General features: G+C 36.9%; 1 protein-coding gene across 8 annotated transcripts in view; it reads left to right on the top strand.

Moving 5' to 3' along the window:
- DLG5 (discs large MAGUK scaffold protein 5) overlaps positions 1-22547 on the top strand; it is a 104209-nt gene that overhangs the window by 64943 nt on the left and 16719 nt on the right. For 4 of the 8 annotated variants that reach the window (XM_051619747.1, XM_051619744.1, XM_051619751.1 and 1 more), the window contains exons 8-21: positions 2394-2624; positions 4619-4803; positions 5456-5581; positions 6165-6297; positions 9049-9176; positions 9580-9755; positions 10598-10701; positions 11106-11198; positions 12089-13108; positions 15382-15520; positions 18870-19017; positions 19504-19625; positions 20608-20697; positions 21930-22098. In XM_051619747.1, the coding sequence (XP_051475707.1) occupies positions 2394-2624; positions 4619-4803; positions 5456-5581; positions 6165-6297; positions 9049-9176; positions 9580-9755; positions 10598-10701; positions 11106-11198; positions 12089-13108; positions 15382-15520; positions 18870-19017; positions 19504-19625; positions 20608-20697; positions 21930-22098 (2864 nt within the window). The remainder of the gene's footprint in view (positions 1-2393; positions 2625-4618; positions 4804-5455; positions 5582-6164; positions 6298-9048; positions 9177-9579; positions 9756-10597; positions 10702-11105; positions 11199-12088; positions 13109-15381; positions 15521-18869; positions 19018-19503; positions 19626-20607; positions 20698-21929; positions 22099-22547) is intronic. The other 4 variants (XM_051619748.1, XM_051619745.1, XM_051619750.1 and 1 more) reach the window with 3 other exon arrangements.

Raw genomic sequence — 22547 nt, 5'->3', positions numbered from 1 at the left:
GCGTAAGGGATTTTCTAGTTCTGGTAAGCAAATGTTTGAAAGGTTGAGAAAATTTACTGATCAAGGGATACATTCCATTTAAATAGTATCCTGAAAAATGCCCCTAGGTAAGTGGGATTATCCTGTCAGTCAATAGTTGGTCCGGTGCTTGCGAAAATATAACCTAATGTTCTTTGCTCTCCTTGTGATGTATAGCAGCTTCATGTGCCCTGCTACACAGTATCATTGGCTGATTGAACCAGGACTGAATTCGTTGAAGTTGTTTCATATGTAGTTTCTTCTATGAACCTTATGTTTGCTAGTGTACCTTTTGTGTCTCAAATTCAAAAGCAACTGAAATGGCTAAGTTTGAGGTTGAACAGGCATTATATTATGAGCAGTTACTGATGAGGTTAGTCAGTCAATTTCCTAAGTTAAATGCTTAAGCTTTATTGGTCGCACAGGCCCAAACATAATGAGTTAATTTACATCCAAAATGTAATAATTGTCTAGCATTTTTAGATGATGGAAGAAATCTCAGTTTTTTGCACCAACCACAGATTTGGATTAAGTTCTCATAAATTTGGCTACTCAAAGCCAGGGATTAGATGCTATAGATTTCCCTGTCTACTTGCCCAGTGGTGGTTTTGTTTGGCATAATTATCTGCTCCAGCAAATACTTACAGTGTTGTTTCATCTCAGTGGTAGTCAGTTTTCCCCTCTGTTAAATAGAACTGTTGTATTTCCTGTATGAAGTTATTGTGCCATTATCAGATGCAAGAACTTCCTTCAAACATAAGAGTTCTTGACAAATTCAGAATAATTCTTGAACCAAATCATGCTAATGTTTCCAAACAGAAGCTGTTCTAATCAGTGTCAAATGGCACATTGTCCAGTGATCTCATGTTGTAATTTCGTGAGAATGTCACAGGAAGAAGACAGAGGTGAAATTCTGCTACTGACCACTGGAGGCAATGCCTGCTCTTACTAGGACAGTTTATATCGAGCATGCTGGAATAAACTCTGACAGGGTGTATTTTTTCCAGTCACCTTAAAGTACTGTAAATTCCTCTTTAACGAAGGGCTTTCTGGGGCCTTTCCCTCAACCTTGATACTTAATGGATTTCACCTCTGCTCTATGCTGCGAAAGGCTTAATACTTTGGTGTAAGTTTTATATATTTGGATGAATATTTTATACAGACTATAGTTAAACTGTACAAATCATTGCTTGCAGTACTAAAACTGGTTTGCACCACCAGACTGGTCTAGGATTTCTCTTTTCAAAGGTACTGAGCTCTTATAGATGTTGAAGAAACTTGAGTGCTTTGGTAATTGTGATTCACTGATATGTTTAAAATGCACAGATTGAGTCATTCTAGTGCTCATCTGTTACTGTACAGCAAAAATACCTGTTTTAATACCAGTGTGGAACTGTTTTAACAGCCTGTCTAGCTTTAGTTAGATACCATGTCTCAAAAACAGTTGTTAGTACAGCAAAATGCAATTGTCATACATGCTTTATGTACTTGATCTTATTCCTTGCAAACTGTAGAGGAAAACAGAATAGAAGTTGGCTTATGATGCGGCGTTTTTCTGTCCTTAAGTACTTGAATGCTTTCCTTCTTTTGCTTTTCAGATGTCAGCTGTCTGGTAATCTTTTTGAGATCAAAATATCAATGGTTTTCAGCAAGGAGTGCCTGTATGTAGAAGGCCTTCTTTGTAGCCACTGGCTGAATGCTTTTAGAGAGCTGGAGCATGTAATTTCAACTGCTTGAATACCTAAAATTTTAAAATTAAAGACTATTTTAGAGCTACATTTTACTATCTTTTTATTATGATGCAGTTAAATGCCACATTTAATAAAATGTAACTCATTCTGCTTTACAGCATACTGTAGTCTTGTCTTTTAACATTCTGTAGTTTTGCACATTAGTATCTTACTGGCATATGACTTTAATGTTCCTTTAAATCTTATGAGGAAACTATATGATACTTAGGTAGCAGGGCTGTCTAAATTATTTCAGTCCTTTAAAATCAAGGCATTTCCTTAAAAATACTTGCAATGTATTCTTACCCTTTTCCATATTTGAAGCCTTTTTAAAAACCCATGACATCTTGTTAATAACCTTAAGTCCTTTTGGTACCTCAAAACTTTGAGTGTTTTCCAGATTCTTGCTTACTTTTGACATAGCACTGTGCTAATATGATGGTGTGATATCTGTAATACTATGTTTAATACTCTTTGCTAGTTCTTACTTGTATGTAATCTGAGCACAGTTTGTTCTGCTCCCATTTTTCAGAACATTAGTGGTAAATTCTCTAGGCTTTTAAGGTGTCAAATGTGTATCCAGTTGGAAAGATGAACTATTTCCTTCTGTACTTAACCTACAACAAACAATGGATCTTGTTTCAGGAGCTAAACTCAGCTCTCGTGGAAAGAGATCGAGCAATTTGTGAGAGGAATGAGTTGCTGGAAAAATACTGTCATGAAGTGAAGGACAAAGCTGAGGCCCAGAAGGAACTTGACCAAGCTTGCAAAGATATAGAGACAGTGAAGGAAGAAAGAGATGTTGCCAGGAAAGAGAGAACAGAAGCTATCATCCAGAGAGACCATTTACTAAGAGAATATTATCAAGCTCGTCAGGTATTGCAAGTCTTGACAGATGACTTCTTTTATTTTTTAGCTTCAAAGGGTTAGTAAGTTTCAAGAGATTAGTTTAAGGTCTGTGCACACTGGGCGTCTTCTGAGTCACTATGAAATCCTAAATATAACTGCATGTATGTTCTTCAAGAAATACTTGTTTGAAAGAAATGCAGTCATGCTTCATGTTACATTTCTGTTTGTAAACATAAATGGCAAATAAAATACTGTGATCCAGCAGGTGGCTAAGAAATTTACTACCTGCTGGTAGACATGTTGCAAGCTATAACGTGTGTTGTTTGTGCCTGTGACTTGCTCAGGATGTTAGCTATTTCTTATACTTCTTTATGGAAGTTAATTGAAGTATAATTGTAAATTTTCTAATTGGTACACGTTCTTAGATAAGTATGCTAGTTGAACAGTTTGTTTCTCTGCCTAGTCAAGTTCTTACAGTTCTGCACACTGATGCTCGTCTTGTATGAACATCAATCCACATAAAACTGTACATGCTTACATGTAATGTAGTAAGACAATTAATACAATCACAACTGTTATGCTCCTGAAATATCTAAGGCATACAAAATAATTTACTATGAAACTAGATATTTTGGGTAGTTTTCACTAAGCTGATAATTTTTATTGAGTATCAACTCTTTACCAGTAGGAAAAAAGTGTTTAGTCTTGCCTGTCATACTGATGTGCCAATCCCAGATGAGTGTGTGGGGAAGCAAATATACTATGTTTTCAGTAGTATGGGAAATAAATTTTTCATTGTGTTTGGTTCTTTATGGCCAAACCAGTGGGATTTTGTAAACTTGCTTTTCTCAAGGTTAGCTGAGTAAGCTTGTGTGAACTTTGCTGTGACTTAGCAATGGACCTGTTCAGATGCTCACCTTTGTCAGATTACAAATTGGAATTGACATTTCAAATATAAACATCAGCTTGTTGATCTGAGTAGGTTTTTTAATTATCTTCTTCCTGCCAGTGGACTGGAAGAGAAGAAAGTGATCCTTAGAAATGAAACAGAGTGTCAAAAATCCAGACATGGCTCTTCATAGCTTCTTTTTGGTCTTATTTGTGGCAATTTTTATTTTTTAATGTTGGGATGAGAAGATAAAACTACCATTTAAGGTTCAGTGCTTTTTTTTTTTTTAATATGATTATAACTCATTTAGAGAATAAAAGAGCCTTTAAAATGTATTAATTATGACTTAGTAGTCTCTCTTTTATCTACATGCATTCAGGTCTTAAAAACATTCCACCAAAGTTTAATCAAATGACAAGGCTAGTCAGATTGATTAGATGTATTTATAATCTTGAAATTAACCACACATCTGTTTGCAAGCCCATGGCCTTCAGAGTTTGTGCTGGGCTGTATCATTGTAGTTTCTTTGTGTTTATTGTGCTGCAGGCTTGTTGTATCCTCTGTGTATTTGTCTTACTACTTCACCATCTCTCTTGTTCAAAATAGAGAATTTTAGAGGAACAAGTTAATTTAAGAAGAAAGTAGTTCTTGTCTAAACCAAGAAGAAGTAAAAAAAAAAAATAAACAACTGTGAAATTTCATTTCTCTGCTTTAGGGAAAAAGTTTAGAGCCCTGTGTGCATGAATCTGTGTTGTGAATGTGTACATTTGGTTGTCTCAGATACTAATGTAAGAAATCTGTGTTGTAACTTCTTATAATAGTGTATCTGATTTCTGAATATCCTTGAAGGATTTTTTTCTGTCTGCTGAGCAGGACAAGATAGAAGCAAGGAATATAATTTCTGTAATTCAAAATGTTCACTGATGTTATTTTGAAGTCTGGACTTTAAGTCATGTAGATTGTTTTTGAACAAATCTGTGTGCCACTGAATTGATTACATTTTTTGCCATTAAGATAAATGAACATGTTTCATGGAAACATAAGAATTTAATACATACATGTAGTGAAAACTTTGTGCATACTTACCTAAAAACGGTGCATAAAATACTTACCTATGTTTCTTAATTCCTAGATACAAGATTCTGCTACCCTAGACATAGAAAGAGCAAACAAAGAAATTGAAATGCTTCGGAAACAATATGAGGCAATGTCACAAGAACTAAAGGAAGCTGTCCAGGAAGCAGAAGTGGCCAAGTGTAGGAGAGATTGGGCTTTTCAAGAGCGGGATAAGATTGTTGCAGAAAGGGAAAGTATACGGTAAACAAATGCTGGATGGTACATGAGTGATCTTTGTAACACGTATATGCAGTTGATGCAATTCTGGGAGTTGCTGGGTTTTGCTACCACTTTCTTCAACTTTTGTTGGAACTTTTTCTGCATTAGCAGATGAAAAAAATCACAGGGCGGTTTTGAATTTTTTTGTTTAAATTGAGGGGACCATACAAGATCCTGTGCTTTGTCTGTGCTTTCATACCCATAATGTGTCTTTAGTAGATAGCACAGAGCCTAACAGTGCTGCTACGTAAGAACAAAAAAGTATGCAATCTTTTAAACGTGACATCTAATTCTGCTATAGCTATCGTCCTGCAAATAATTATTTACCTGTGGGCACATTTCACAAAAAACACCCAATGTATTTTCTCCTAAACGTGTAAGGAACAAAGGTAAAACACTTCAATCAGAGTTTTTTTCTGCTGGTTTAAAGAAAATAGATAAAAGGAGATGGTTATCTTGACAAGCTTTTCCATAAGACCTAGCATATATAATTTTTCTCTTCCTTTTATGACCTTTTTTAAAAAAGAGAGATCTTTTGAAACTGCTTTTCTAAGTTTGGCATTAAATATACGATATAGTAAGACTACTTTGTTACTTAAGAGTTTTGAGTAGCTAAACTTATTTGCTTTTGAAGGACTTTGTGTGACAACTTAAGGAGGGAGAGAGACCGGGCTGTGAGTGACTTGGCTGAAGCTCTTCGCAATCTGGATGACATGAGAAAGCAGAAAAACGACGCTGTGCGTGAACTGAAAGAACTGAAGTATGTTAGAGAAATGCTAAAACTGCATGGCAGTTTGTGATAGAAATTTTGTTAGCTTCATTAGGTGTTGTTAGCTGTGTTCTCAAGTGAATCATATGTCACTATAGCTGTGAGGCAGCAAGCATTCATGATATTGTATGTGGAAACACTACCTATATTTTTATCATGGAAAATATTTTGATGGGCCAGATTTCAAGTCTCACTATCTTAACCTTTTTGTCTTATTAATGAAAAACGTATTCTAAGCTTTGGACTGTGGAGAACGTGCTTAAGCAATATTGGATTCTGAGGGTAAAGTAAGTGCATTTTGAGAGTTGTTAGAAACCTACTTGTGCTCTTCAATAATGTAAAAATAATGGAAAAAAAAAAAAAAAAGACTGTGTTAGGACAATATATAGAAAAGGAAAGTCAATTCAATAGCAGCCACAGAATATTAGAAAGATGGAAGCCTGGGGCAAATTTCTGGCACAGCCTGGATTGTTGGTTTAGAGAACAAAATATAAGGTATCTCATGATGAAAAAATTATGTATCGGTTTACGTAAAAGGAGTCTGTGTCTATAAGTAATTATTTTATTTGCCTAGGGAGAAGATGGAGAATCAGTTGGAAAAGGAAGCCAGATTCCGTCAATTGATGGCTCATAGTTCCCATGACTCAGCTATAGACACAGATTCTCTGGAATGGGAAACAGAAGTGGTAGAATTTGAAAAAGACAGAGTAAGTAAAAAACATAAACTGTATTGTCTGATCTATTGTATAGTTTTGAAGTAAGTTATAACATATTGATACTAGATATGATTAAAAATAACTCAAATCTGGTCTTTGGGTTTTGTTTATTTTTATTTTTTTATTGTTGTGTTAGGAACCACAATCATATGCAGTAAGTTTGGTAACACTTAGATTAAAGTAGTTGACAAAACTGATCTGTTACATACAAGCTCTATATTCTTCTTCATATGAATCAAATAATAGTGGTTCCTCTGTCTGATTCTACAGGTCCATGTTCTATACAAAAATCTTGTAAGCTAAAAATTTAGTGTTCTTAAAGTTAGTCATTCATCCTCTAGTCCTACAGGCAACATTGCTTATAATCTATGCATAAAATAATTTAGCTTTTGCATGAAGTTATTTATCCTACTTTTGCTCAGATTTGATGATTAGAAATTTGAAAGTATTAAAGGTATCTAGGGCAACATTGCCCTTCAGCTTAAAAATCTGAGATGAAAGGAGATGCTAATCTCCCTTGCTTATCCTTAGAGGAAGTCAAATCACTTTTCCATTTTGGCATATTAAATAAAGTTCTTTTGTTTAGCTTTCCAGATAACCTCTGCATCCTCTTTTTATTCTGGTGGTCCCTTCTCAATTTAATTTTATTTTTCCTCTTTGTGGTCTGGAATTTTTATTTCACTGCTTTGTATGTAAATTTTTGGCTGGCACATCACACTGTTGGCTAATAGAAGTTTTTTTTGACCACATTGAACACACAGGTGGTCTTCCAGATTGTGTTTCAGTTATAACATACCGGATTTTTTTCTCATTCTTGAATGACAAAGTTTGTGATTCAATGCTGTCAGATTAAATCCCTTTTACCTTACTGCAATATTTGGGGTCATCTTTTTTTATGCTCTTGCAATCTGTCTCTGTTCTGACAGTGCATCCCAACAGAATCACTAAGACATTCCACTTTGGATAGTAAAAATATTATTTAGTATTATTATATGTTGAAGTGTATGCATTCAAAAGACTGTACAAACTCAGAACTAATGCTGATCCATTAGTACCACTGCATGTAAATTCTTTCTGGGATAACAGTTTGTTTCACCATGCTTTTTCATCTCTTTTGATGAGCTCTTTTAACATCAGATTTTGTGCATTGCCATCCTCTCCACTTCTCCAACTGATGGCTAATAATTTTGCTTTTCCCTTGCCTAGAAAATTAGTGAGCAGATCTAGAATATGCTTTATCTGTGGTAAACAACATTGTAGCCTGACAAATTTTCCATTCATTTGCAGTTATTTATTCTTCAAAATTGTTCTAAATTTTTGCACTGAGATAAAATGTGCAGACTGTCATTTGAATATATGTTTCCTTCTCCTAAACCTAGGGATCATACTTGATGCTATCAAATTGTAGTAATAATATTATGCCAACCTTGACTGGGGAAATCCTTGCTGACTTAACCACATACGAATTCCAGGATGGAGATTATAGAATTGAATAAATGTAAATCTTTTTTATTTTTGCCTCGACTTCACTTGACTGCTTAAGCTCATGTTCTACATAATCACTCAGCTTAAAACTTAGAAAAATAATAATCACTTTTCAGCTCTGAGGCTCTGCGATGATACTGTGATCTGTACTTGATGTTTATTTTATGGCAGCCCCAAGCTCTCCCCTGTAATTTTTTTTTCTTAAGTTGAACATTTGGAAGAATCATAAGGATTCTAGTCTATTTTTGGCAGGTTTAGCTCAATTTAATTTCTGGTAAATATTAATATTTTTGCATGTTTTATGTCTAGCTTCCCTGAAGACTTTCTGCTGTCCTGGTTTTAAGGAGATTAGTTACTGGACCATGTCTAGACCCATGCTTTACATGCCTGCTATAAGCTCTATTTAATTTTTGCATGTTAGATTTTACATTTCAAGTAACATCTCCAATGAGTAATGCTGAGATGGTTGGTTGAGTAGATTTCAAATAGTTATCTAATTTTTTTAAGTGTACTATTTCACACTGAAAAAGTAATACTGTCAGTTTGTGATCAGTTGGTCCCAGTTTATTTACTGTAACCAGTTTTTTTGCAGTGACTTTGCTGTTTACCAAAGCGAACACTAAATGAAAACTTCCCTGTTTGGTTCAGTGACTGATTTCTTGAAGATTTTTATCACTTTTCACATCAAGGATGATCTGTTTTGGTCCAGGGCTGGTAGTACGTTGCTTCTAATTTGTATTTAGAAATGGTATCCCATAGTATTAGAGCTTTCCTTCTTGTTCACTTCTGGTCTTTAACCGTATCAAAGTGGACATCTTTTTGAGTTCATCACTAAGACACAACACTGTTTTCATATCTTTACAATTGTTTCTTTCCCAGGTAATGCCCATTCTTGGGAAGCATGTCCTTTTCTCTCATTACACATCCAGCATAATACCTTCATACAGGTTACATGTGGCTGAGCATGCTTTCTTGCATGTGCTTCTGCATTTCTCTTCCTCTTACTGAAATTTGCCTTCTGCATTATTTCCATTTTAATCTATGAGAGAGGAGGATCTGGTGTAATGCCCAAGGATGCCTGATAACTAATGGAATTGGAAGCTTATATATTGAGGTACAAAATATAAAAACTTACATGAAACAGGTGCCCTATAAATCTAAGTGCATACTACAAACACGCAGTAATACCTCTTGGTAACAGGCAGTGGCACAATCCTTGCCTGGACAGTTGAGTCACTTCTTAATAATATTTAATAGGACGATATGGACTTGAAAGCACTTGGCTTTGATGTGGCAGAAGGTGTGAATGAACCATACCTCCCTGGAGACTGTGGAATCTTTGTTACCAAAGTAGACAAAGGAAGCATTGCTGATGGTCGATTAAGGTAGGATTAAAGTTTGGAAGATACTTGTGTTTTGTTGATCATGATAAATTAAATCTGAGTGTAGTATAAGTTGTCTTCAGGTTTTCCTTTTCTTTAAAGTTCTTTTTTATCATTGGTCATATGTGTATGCAGAAATTAAAGGCTATTTGACTCACCTGCAAAAACTCACCATTATTTGAAATGTCCTTTTACCTTTGAGGCTATACTTTTGAAGTGCAGACTGGAAGTCCTGCTTGTCATTTAGCTGCTATTTAATGTTTTTCAGGAACAGAGAACTCCAGATAATTAAGAAATAGAATGTTGAGATCAGCTCTTTTGCATCCCTTTTCATGAATGTGATTCATGTGCTGCATCCAGCAAAATGTTTGCAACACTGACCCACTTTTTTCTGTGTATCTGCCAGAGTGAATGATTGGTTACTGAAGATAAATGATGTAGATCTTACTAATAAGGATAAAAAGCAAGTTATAAAAGCTGTTCTAAATGGAGGAGGTGTCATTAATATGGTGGTTCGAAGAAGGAAGTCCTTAGGTGGGCGAGTCATAACACCTCTTCACATCAATATTTCCGGACATAAAGGTAATGGCTATAAAGTCTGTATGCCAGTGGTATTTGCTTGTTCAGCCAAAAATGACATGACATAAAGGTACATTTTTTGAGCCTCTGCTTAAATCCCACTTTAACTGTTACTAGCTAGCCATTTTTATTAATTGGTTTTAGCAAACTGAGAATGTTTATGTTGATAACTTTGTTTTTTAAGTACAGGTTGGAATTTTTTTTTGTTCTTAAGTGGTTTTTTTTCTTTTAAGTTGATTTTAGACTTAGTTCTAGTTAGCTGCCTGTCTGGAGTGTTATTGGGTGTCTAAACAAGACTCTTAAGTGCACCAGTCACCTCAGCTTTGTATGGTTATATTAACTTTTGGGATATATCTCTGTTTTCCTCCACTGTGTTCCTATTTCTTTAAAAAGGTTTTATAAAAATTGAAATTCAGTTGGTTTGGTAGTTACATTCTTGTAACTTCTTCCTTGTGCAGACAGGACAGACATACTGTTTGAGCAAGGTATAGAATCATAGAATCGTTAAGGTTGGAAGGGACCTAAAAGATCATCAAGGCTCCAACCTCCCTGCTCTGAGCAGGGACACCTCACACTAGACCAGACTGCACAAAACCTCATCCAACCTAGCCTCAAACACCTCCAGGAAGGGGGTTTCCAAAACCTCCTTAGGCAGCCTGTTCCAGCACCTTACTCATGGTGAATTTTTTCCTCATGTCTAACCTAAATATCTCATCTTTCAGCTTAAAACCATTACCCATTGTCTTATGACTGCCCTCTCTGCTGAAAAGACCCTCCCTGACTTTCATGTAAACCCCTATATTTGAATTATAGGAGTACATTAATTTTTATTTTATGTATTTCAGATAGTGGGGTCAGTCTAGAAAATGGACTATTTGTTGCTGCTGTTGTGCCTGGAAGCCCAGCTGCCAAAGAGGGTTCCCTTGCTGTGGGAGACAGAATAATTGCTGTAAGTCTTAGGAAGGCATTCTTTTTTATTTTTTTGTTTATTTTCAAGTGTTATCATTGATGTTACTCCTTCAGATCCCAAACTTTCTAATTAACTTTTCATGTTCACAGTATTAAACCCGTTTTGTATATCTACTAAATATTTACTATAAATTAATGTGTTTGTAGGCTGAGTGATTAATATATTGTGCAGGTTATTTGCCACTTCTAGTTCATACGAGGACTTTGGACAGACTCACTGTCTTACTCTTCACACTTGGCTTGTCAGGAAAAGCTCAACCAGGCTTCAGACATGCATACATATAAAACTGGTGTTTTCCCTGTCTCAGAGACGCTACCTTAAGATGCTCCCCATCTGCTACCTTTGATTTATGGATATCTGTTTTGGGTTTTTTTTGTGTTTAGATCAATGGTATTGCACTAGATAATAAGTCGCTTACTGAATGTGAAGCTTTGCTACGAAACTGTAGGGATTCCCTTACCCTGTCACTGATGAAGGTGAGTAGGAGAAGCTAAAATTGCAGTTTTCTTGAACTTATACAGAATTATTTCAGTTGTTCAGGGAATATATATTTAAAAAAAAAAAAAAAAATCTGCTAAAAATAAGACCACCTGGATGCATTTCGCTGGTGGTACATTGATCAGTTATTTCCAAAGTAAGGCTTTTGTGGCATTTGGTGGTAAATTGGATTTATTTATTGTTCTTGGTTCTTTCCCATTTATCTGCTGGTCACATGAGATGGCTTCCAGCACAATTACATTTTTTGTCTTGGTTTCTGCTTCAGAGCTGCAGCAGTTTTGTGCATGAAAGATGAACTTCCTCCTGACTACAGAAAGGTTTGCTTTTAGTTAGGAAGGAGCTGCTCATAGAAATGAGCTCTGACTGTCAGGAGGATTAAGTACAAGGCTTTATTTTTTAGGCATATTGCTATAAAAAGGTTACTCAGTTTTGCTTCTTGAGGTTAGAATGCCATTAGGCTGGGCCTGTCACGTGTGCTTTGTGAGTGATAATTCCAGTTCCAGAGAGCTTGAGGTTTTAGATGAAATGCTTGAGGGAAAACGGGCAATGGAAGATTACTTAATAGCATCAGTTAACAGAGGTAGTAGTAGAATAAAAGTTCCTTTGCAGTCAGTACAGTGCTTCTGCCATAATGCGGAATTCCCTTCTGGAATTTATCTGAGAATGTTGCAAATATTTTTAGCTTCATTGTATCATATGGTCTGTGCTTTGCATCTGCAAGATTTTATTAAGCCTTTCTCAACCATGTCTATACATTTGTTTGTGTGTATTCAGGTATAGGTAACTCAAGGAGGCTAGAACATGCCTCATACTAAACAGAAATTAGCTATAATAAGAAGGTGATTACTTGGCTTTTTTTTTGTTTTAGGTTTTTCCTCAGAGTTCGTCTTGGAGTGGTCAAAATATATTTGAAAATCTGAAGGATTCAGAAAAAATATCCAACTGTAGGGTTCATGCATCAGAGATACAAGCCCAAAATAAAAGAAATCTGAAACTCAACTGTTCAACACAGACTGACATTTTCAATCCAGACATCATGGATAGCAAGAAGGACCAAAGTGATCAGGGCAGTGGTTCATTTTGTGAACACAAACCTTTCCCTAGTAACACATTATGTGTAGACTCTCATAGGAACACAGTGCATGGTTGCCACAGTAACTCAGAACACAGTCTCAGCTCATTCAACCCAGAGACATATGGGGACAGAGGCTTTGGAGCTGTTGACTTGGACAACAGGAGGCTGCCTTATGAACATACAGGAGCTGACTGTATGATGGTTGAGACTGCATTTGACAAAGGACATGGAACTAAACACAGTGGTGGTACCTGGCCAAAAGTTGTAGTTAATATCTCAGCAACAGAAACAGAGAAGTTCACTGTGTACAAAAAGCTGAAACAAAGGAAATCTATCTTTGATCCTGATACTTTCAAAAGACCACCAACTCCTCCCAACCTGGAGTACATTTCCTCTAATCAGGTGACGGGCCATTCACCTCAGCCATCAAAAGCTGAAGTGGCTTCAACTCCTCCAACTCCTCCTAAGAGAAGTGACTCTATCAAGTTTAAGCATAAACAGCAGGCAAGCTCTGCATCGGAGTCCACAGTAACAACTGGATCACCACCCACCAGCCCAGCCACTGCCCAAGCTCCAGTTTCCTTGGCACTTAAACAGGACTCTGCTGCTCTCAAGGGACGCAGCAGGAATGCCGGGCATTATTATCGGGAAGAGGGCATTGACTGCACTCATCTCTCTTCAAGGAAATCCTGTGAAGATGACATTGGCTTTCAAAGAGTTGAAGAGCCAGAGATCAAAAGACCAAGGCCAAAATCGGCTCCTGCACTGAGACATAAAATGACCCCTATGCCCATTCCTAATCCTGCACTTCAGGTAGAAACTTTCTATGTTGAAGCACAAAACTAGAAATGTTTAAGCATATTTTCAGTGTGACTTGGGGTACCAAGTTACATACAAGAACTGGAGAGGCGTAGCCAGTGTTAGGTACACTACACTGCAAAGACAGAATCTTTATGAGGACATAGTTCATTAACACATTTGAAAATGAGAATGTAATTTGCTAGAATAAACAAACCTTCTGTGAAGATTGTGGGTCATGTCTTACCAGAGTAAGTGGCAGAAACATTTTATGTGGTCTAGGAAGACGAACCTATTTAGATGACTACATAATATAGAGGTGGCATAAACAATAATGTGGTTTTGGGTCCCCTGACTCAGATTTGCTCAGGTGGCAGGTATAGAATTTCTGCCCCCTGCCACCGACTGAAATCTGAAGTTTCAACAAGTGTTATTCTTCTTTCACACCATAATGGCTTAGAATATCATATTCTTTGCCCATACTTGTTGATGCATGGGTAATCCCAGCCTTACCACAGAGTTTTAGAAGCAATAGAGACAGCAGAGCTGACTTGCAAATAGTGAAAGCTTTGGAACTGTATTCTGGAAAAATACTGGTGTAATAGAAAACTGGGAACTTTTTTTCTTTATTTTGCCTTCATCCATTGTATTTCTTCCACATTCTCTAACATTTTGGGGGAATAATAGTTATGGAAAGCTTTAAGTCTTTTAATAAAAGTGTCCAGAAAATTCTGCATTATCACTGATAGAAAAATGTAAGGGTTTAATTTTGTAGCTGAAATCAGCAGATTTATTCTGAACAGATCTGAAGAGAGCAGTATGGCTAAGAGAAAGGTCACAGTTTTTCACCAAGAATTGCACCAGAAGAAAAGGAAGACCTATTTTAATGTCATCTTTTGAACTGAACACATTTGAATATGAGGTGTTTGCTTTACGTAGATTATCAAGTTGATCCATTAGCAGTGATACTCCCATGTTTCATTGTAGTGCGTGGTCATAAGCATGTGTCCTGGTCGTAACTGTAGTAGTATTATTATAGTAAGTGAATAGTTTTCAGCTGCGACAAGGACACATGTAGGTGGTGACTTACATGTAAGAAATTTGTTAGCTGGAACAGAGGGGGTGGTTTTGATATTCACTATTTAAAAGACCAGAAAGTATTGACAAAGATGTATTACAGTTGGTTTCTACATAGTGCCCGAGTGATATTGCAGATACCAGATGTTGGTTTGAGGTGAAGAAGAAAAATGTGTAATAGAATTATAGTAATAATTCCTGTTTTTTAAGGTTATTGGTTAATTTCCATTTCTGGTGTTAATTAGGACTGGGTTCTGTGATTTTTATTTTTCTCCCTTCAGTAATTTCAGACAAACTATGCAGAATTTTGTATCTCTAAAGTTGTTGACTAGAAAGCAGAAGTGATACTGTGCCTCAAATAGTGAACACCTTTCACTCTGAAAATTTCTCTCTCATCTTTGTGCACTGCAACTACATCAGATTGTGTAACAGCCATGTCCAGTCTGTATGTATTCATTGCTGCAGTAGTGGTTATAATATAAAAAATATGTATATAGAATATGCAGAGTAGTTGAATTTGTAGCCATACTGGGTGGTATCAATTTCCTTAGTTGTATGTGTAAGCATAGTTAAGTTTGTGTCCTTTACAAAGTTGATGAATTTAGAGAACTTTTATCCTGGAGTAGCAGGTGGTACAATTCCTAATACATCCATGATAATGATCAAGTGTTGGTTCTAGGAATGTACCTTTGCATTTTGTAGTCTTTGTGCTCTCAGTAACTCTTTATTTAATTAAAATACTGGTATAGTAAAAAAACTGTAAGTACCTTTCCAGAAATTATTTTTTATTTCTTACATCAGCCTCATGTTTTGTGTTCTATGTTTCAAGTGTGTAAACTCTGCTGAACCCTGGACTTTTAGCTCTCAAGCATCACTGTCAGTATCGGAGTTATTCTCATGTTTTTTAACTCACCAGTGCCTACTCACTATGTACAGAACAGAAGTTGTGAAGGTTCCGAAACCTGAATTGATCTGTTGAAGGGAGATTACTCCACATGTATCTAAAAATACAGAGATAATGAAGGAAGTGAAAGAGTAGAAGTGAATATCATCATTGAAAGATAAAAGAGCAACAAGCCCTGTGATGATGAGCATGTTCTGGAATAGATACTAGAAATTTTCTAGTTGCTTACTGCCTACAAAGTTTGACTTTTTTTTTTTTTTCTTACGAATCCCCAACTTCCTGTAATTAAATTTCTGGGTTTTTTTAGGTGCAGAAGTATCCCCCGGCTAGTGAGGAGCATCTGTCTCCAGAGCTGCAGGAATGGGCACCATATTCACCAAAACGGTCTGCTAGGCACAGTGATGGCTTTGTGTCTGCTACCTTATATGCTGGTGGCATGTCAGCTGGTGAGTGTTGGAAGTTGTAGGTACTTTCTAAGAATCCCTCAAATAATTTATCCACATTAGCCAATATTGGAGATTAGTTGTGTTAAGTGCAGAACAAATATGATTCGCAAAATGTATTGCCATGGTCTGTAGTAATCTGAACGTGGTCTGCTCAGCTTTTTGACTATAGTGAAGTAAAACTTGTTTAAGAACCATTAAGAAAGCTGAGAAACTCCTGGCTTCAGGACTTGTGTTTAATCAGTTTCTGTTCAGAGGAATTTTGAATAAATTAGTGGTGGTCAAGATGTAGCCTATACATCAGGGATACAAGTAAGATTTCCAGCATTTTTGAAGGTGAACAGTAAATAGAGGCATCCCAAGCTTTAGATGCTGTACTTCTGAAGTAGTTCCAAGGAGAAAGATCTGCTGTCCAGGAAGTACAGCGTATTAAGTTCTGCATATTGGAAATCAAATCCTTGGAGTATCTCAAGTTAAGTGCCCAAACTGGTTGTGATCCTTATCTAAATTCAAGTTAAATGCCAGTGTGTTTGAGATAGTAAGATACTGAAGATGAGACTCACAAGCACCTCACACAGAAATCAGCATAATCAGATAGAATGGAAAACAGCGTGTGGTCTCAGTTGATCAAACAGTTGTTGGTATCGAGGTTCGTGTTAGCATGCTTTCAATTGGTACAGACTAAATGGAGTGCTTCAGGAGACAATTAGGGTATCATACACTAGTTGCTTTGAACTGGTCAAGAAACCTGGTAAACTTGTTGCCAGGTGGATTGTTCAGTCTTTATTGTTGCTACCTTCAGTAGCTGGATACAAAACTTGGCTTTCAAATAAAGACCATATTGATTTTTATAAGTTTAACTTCAATTTGTTGGAAACCCCCAAAGTCCTGCATGTTTCGGAAATAATGGAAGACTTTATACTTACTGGAGACCATGAAGGAGGTAATGACAGGAGCAGAATAAACCCCCCCACAATCCAGGAGGAGATGGTCAGTCATCTGCCACACCCCACAGATATACACAAGTCTGTGGGGCTAGATGGGATACACCCATGGGCGCTGAGAGAGCTGGCGGGGGTGCTCACCGAGCCACTTTCCATCATTTATCAGCAGTTCTGGCTGGCTGGAGAGGTACAAAAAGATTGGAAGTCAGCCAATGTGACACCCATATATAAGAAGGGACAGAAGGATTATCTGGGAAATTACAGGCCTGTCGGTTTGACTTTGGTGCCAGGAAAGCTGATGGAGCAGATCATCCTGAGTACTATTATACAGCACATGCAGGATAACCAGGTGATGAGGCACAGTCAGCATGGATATATAAAAGGCAGGTCCTGTTTGACAAACCTGATCTCCTTTTATGATGGGATGACCCACATATCGGATGAGGGAAAGGCTGTGAATGTTGTCTATCTTGACATTAATACAGCATTTGACACCATTTCCCACAGCATTCTCCTAGAGAAAATGGCTGCTTATGGCTTGGATGGGCATATGCTTTGCTGGGTTTAAAAACTGGTTGGATGGCCGGGCTCAAAAAATTGTTGTCAATGGAGTCAAATCCAGTTGATAGCCAATCACAAGTGGTGTTCCCAGGGCTCAACACTGGAACCAGTCCTGTTTAACATCTTTTTCAATGATCTAGATGAAGGGATAGAGTGCACCCTTAGTGAATTTGCAGATGACACTAAGCTGGGTGGAAGTGTCGATCTGCCTGAGGGTAGGGAGGCTCTACAGAGGGATCTAGACAGGCTTGGTCAATGGGCTAAGGCCAGGTGTGTGAGTTTCAATAAGGCCAAATGTCGGGTACAAATGCACTTGAGCCACAGCAACCCCCGGCAGTGCTACAGGCTTGGGGAGGAGTGGCTGGAGAGCTGCCCAGCAGAGGTTTTTTATTTCTTTTACTCTTTTCTTTCTCTTTTAATTATAGTAGAAAAATTTTTAAAAAGTATAATTTCTGAGGGAAAGCTTTACTTTATCATGATACTTTTGCATAATAACCCAGTCAAGTCAAACTTGCATTCAACAAAATTTGAACAAGTTTTTGCTGTTGTCTTCTATGCTGCTAACTGACTTAAGAGGAAATGAGTCAAATAGACTTTGAATCATAGAATCCTAGAATAGTTTGGATTGGAAGGGGCGTTTAAAGGTCATCTAGTCCAACCCCCCCAAAATGAAGAGGGACATTTTCAACTAGATCAGGTTGTTTAGAGCCCTGACCTTCAATGTTTCCAGGCATGGGGCATCTACCATCTCTCTGAGCAACCTGTTTCAGTGTTTGACCACCCTCATTGTAAAAAATGTCTTCCTTATATCTAGTCTAAATCTACCCTCTTTTAGTTTAAAACCAGTAGCTTTTGTCCTTTTGTGACAAGTGCATCTGAAAAGTTTCTCCCCATATTTCTTATGAGTCCCCTTTAAGTACCATAAGGCTGCAATATAAGGTGTCCCCAGAGCCTTCTCTTCTCTAGGCCGAACAATTCCACCTCTCTCAGCCTGTCTCAGGAGAGGTGCACCAGCCCTCTGTTTTTGTGGCTCTCCTCTGGACCCACTCCAACAGATTCATGGCTTTCCTGTGCTGAGGGCTCTAGCGCTGGACACTGTACTCCAGGTGGAGCTCACAGGAGCAGAGTAGAGGAGGAGAATCGCCTCCCTCAACCTGCTGGCTATGCTCCTTTTGATGTGGCCCAACATACTTCCTGGGCTATGAGTGCACATTGCTGGCCTGTGTCTAGTTTTTCAACCACAAGTATCCCCAGGTCCTTCTCTGCTGGGCTGCTCTCAGTTGGTTGAGTACTGAAGGATGTATGTACCTAAAGGAACAGCTTGAGTAATAAGTTTCATAAATAAATATTGAAATGCTATAATTTAAAGTCATAGGACACACTAGAAGTGGAAGTCTTTGAGGCAACAGAAGAGGAACAAGAGTCATCTTAGCTGCAGTCAGTTCAAGTACCAAACAAAAACTTGTGTTCCTGTCAGATGACTGTTCAGAGAGAAATGCAGAATCTCTGTTGCTGTATAAAAAAGTTTAAAACTTGAAAACAGGTAAAATCTTTTAGTTATCGGTACATATTAAAATTATATACGTCAGTTTTTGGTAATCTAATCCACTTTATTACTGACTCATACAAAATTATAATCCAGTTTTTAAATATGCATGTGCTACTTAAAAGGTGTCACATGGTGCTGCATAATGTATTTGTCTGTATGCTGATAATTTTGTGTTTATAGATGCATGCTCCTATATGCAAATGTAATAATATACAATTATATAATCATGTAAATATATTTAAACGATGTTGCATATGTACTAATAATGTTGGTAATAATGTGTTTTTATCATCTTAAGCAGGAACTGTTCCAAGAAGCTTAGCACCTTGCCCTGCAGTAACTGCTGTAATGAGAAATCCAATCTACACTGCCTGGAGCCATAGGGTTCACACCAGCAATTGCCCATCAGTTGCCAGCCAAATATGCCATCAGCATCTGCATCCCAGGTGTTTTGAAATTTGTATCTCCTTAAATCTTTGTTTTCATTAGTGTGAATTTGCTTCTGGTAGTTGTTTTATACAGTGCAGAGTGAAATGTACTGCTGTTAAGTGTGTTATTTTGACCTAGGGTTCTCAATACCATTATTGTGTAGAAGTGATGAGCCAGTTGCTTTCATATCTTTCAGTAACTGATGGACTAGGTTTCCCTCTGCTCCACTGGCTGATATGGACAAAGAAATGTATTTTTTTAATTAACTAATACCTAATGCTTCTTCTTGTCCTTAACAAAAAAAATGAAACCTTCCCTTTTTTTTTTTTAGGCTATTTTCCTCTGACTTCTCTCAATTGATAAAATGATGGGCTAATTGGGAAGTCTGAAGGAGAGGAGCATACATTTTATTCAGTAAACCGAAATTTTTTGTTGGCCCATTTGCTATTAGCTGAGGTGCCTTGCCCAGTTCTAACTGTTGGCCTATTCTCCTTTTTATGTAGTTCCCAGCATCAAGGTCGCCTGAGTTTGGATCTAAGTCATAAACACTCCAATGACTACTCTGAAAATTCACGTACAAGAGCATCTCACGGCTCCAATTCATTGCCATCCAGTGCAAGACTTGGTAACTAGCTTTTCTGAATTACTTCCTTTGGGACTCCAGTGTGTTAGTGACAAAGAACAAATGGAAAATTCCTTAAGTATGTGCATTATAGGATTGTCATAGCTAGCAAAGTCTTAAGGCTTCCTGTGTTTCTTTTTGTTCCATATTTTTGTGCTTTTATGACTAAAGGTATTCCCTGGAAGTAGCTGTGTTTAATTAATTCTTTTTAGTCTCTTTAAATTGCTGTGTATGTGTTAGTCTCTTGTCTATGCTTGTTACTGTTTGAAAGTGCCCAGTGGAAATATTTTTGAGATTCATTGAGGTGGAAAGGAGAGAGTCTCCAGAACAAAAAATCAAGGGTGACTAATGGCCTAATGTAAATTGTATTGTTGAAAGATAAGTTACACTTATGTTTACTTCACTGACAAGATGCCTGCCCTGGTCAATACCAAAGCAAATGCATGCTTTGTAGCAACGACATTTTAGCATTTAACAGTTTTTAAAAATTTACATTTTGAGTAACTTTTTTGTGTGTGTTTATTTTCCTGTGTTCCATCAATGATTGGTAGTTGTATCTGAATAGAACATGGCAGCTTTGTAACAACATTAAAAAAATGGCATAACAGTTTGGAACCAGTGTCAAAAAATAGTGTACTCATCACATCAGTCCCATGGATTCTTAGTAAACAGAGATTTTAGATTCTTGCTCAGCCTTCAAGTTAAGTTCCATTTGGTTGAAAAATATTCAGAATATTTTTCATACAAGGTTGAACACTATGTGCTGTATAGCTGCATTGTGCTTTGTTTATACTGACTGTGTAATTGACACAATTTGCTAGAAATATGATATACACAATATATATGAAGGTAATCATTAAGGCTTGTGCATAAATTCAGAGGCCATTTTTCTTCATGGAAGAAGTAGAATCTAAATTTACTTTTTTGTTCAATGCGTAGTTGCTTTTACTTTAGTCATTGTAATGTTTTCTTGTTGTAAAAATAGGTTCTTCAAGTAACTTGCAATACAGAACAGAACGAATTAAGATCCCTTTAACACCAAGATATCCAAGGTCCATGGTGGGCTCTGACAGAGGTGAATTATTTAATAAGTAATAATACTTGTACTATTTTCAGTATTAACAGTCCAAAGCCTTTGCTATTGTTAAATCACATTGCACCAAAATCTGACAGTTTTGTTAAGGTTACCAAATTTGCCTTTTGCCACAGAAAGGTAAAAAAACAGAAACTTTCTAATGTAAGTTTCTAATGAAGGATTTTTCTATTAGTTGACTCTAGTATGTGGCACACGAAGAAAAAGTGCACACAAAAGGCAAGAGTAAGCATTGCTCTCTATCTCAGAGTTGTATTTTTCTTCTAGAGTGATGTCTGAAAAGGTGACCAGCATTATTGGTTTTTATTATTTAAATATATTATTTTGCATATTACTCTATTACTGACAGTAAATTTATTTTGAAATGCAGTGAAAATATTTTACTACTTACAATTGCTTGTTATGGGAATATTTAGAGATATGATCCAAATACTATTTGGAGTGCTGGAGAGCTGTAGAGTTCAGAGTTTGATGGCAGTAAATGGCAACTGTGCTGCCATCATTGTTCAAGTGTTCTGTTGCCTTAATGCATCATCTGCAGTGGTTTTCTTAATGGGGCAGATACAGTTCTTACAGATGGCTTTAATTTGTGATTAGTAATTCAAGATTTATTTTCTGTAGCTTCTTCAGAGGCAACAAACTTACTGTTTCTGTCAGAGCACTTTTTCAGTAAATTACTCAGGGAGGACACAACCAGGGAAGAGATGCAAACAGTCATCTCAAGCTTGTTTGAAACTGCAGAGTTTTCCTGTCCGTGTGTTTGTGGGTTTTGTTGATGTTTTCAGGTATTTCATGATGTATCTGTCACCCAAAGGAAAGGGCTGTACTTTTATTTTAAAATAAGCTTATGTATTAGATTTTTATTTTACTTATTCTTTCCTGTTTTTTTTTTTTTTTATTTAACTTTGCATTGCAAAATGTTTTCAGACATGCATATGGTGTAGCTTGTCTGTAACCTCCACTCCTTGTTGGGAACAGCAGTAGTTGCATACACACCTATGTACGACAGATGTGACATTAAGTCATTGAAGACAGTAAGTTTGCACAGTCTGAAGTTAGTTACCTTGTCTCCCTAGTCTCCTTACACAGTTGAGTGCTAGTGAAGAGCTGGTCACCTTTCTTGTCTCAGATGTGCATGATGTCTTTCACTATGTGTAAATCTCCAAAGTATGCCAGATGCAGGATATTAAAACTCAAATGTTGATTTTCCATAGGCTCCTTGTCACACTCTGAATGTAGCAGTCCCAGCTTGATAACTCCTCCACAGTCACCACTGAACTTGGAAACATCTTCCTTTGCCAGCAGTCAGTCTCAGAACTCCCTTTCGACGTTACCTAGGATTTCCATTAGCCCTGTGTCTATTGGAGAACGTAGAAAAGATAGGTAAGGTCCCCACATGAATACAAAAATCTCTGAGGAAATTTTGTACTTTTTTTTAATTGGGCGGAAGGAATGTGAACATCTAATTTAAATGACAAATATGTAGGTGCAGAAGTGCACCTTAGGTCCTGTTAACTGGTGCTTTTATTTCCTTTACAGAGTATGTAAGAGATCTTTGTGTTAATTTTTTTTCTACCAAACTAAAATAATAAGGAATTTCATAAAGGTTTTTTTTTCCCATGTTAGCTTAGTCGTCACACCAAGTAAGAGCTGTCTAAATTGAAATACACTTTTTCAGCTGAACCTCAGATGCTTGTTTATGATAGGCTTGTTCTTGTTCTTTCCTTGTGCTCAGGAAAGCTAAATAAAATGAAGAACTAGTAATATCTAATAGCTAAATATCAAATGCCTTAACATGGTAAAATATGTGCTGTAACCACTGTGCCTTGATT

The sequence above is a fragment of the Apus apus genome, chromosome 4, assembly GCF_020740795.1.
Source record: "Apus apus isolate bApuApu2 chromosome 4, bApuApu2.pri.cur, whole genome shotgun sequence".
Taxonomy (NCBI): Eukaryota; Metazoa; Chordata; class Aves; order Apodiformes; family Apodidae; genus Apus; species Apus apus.
The sequence above is the reverse complement of the archived record's forward strand: the minus strand, read 5'-3'. Positions and strand labels throughout refer to the sequence as shown.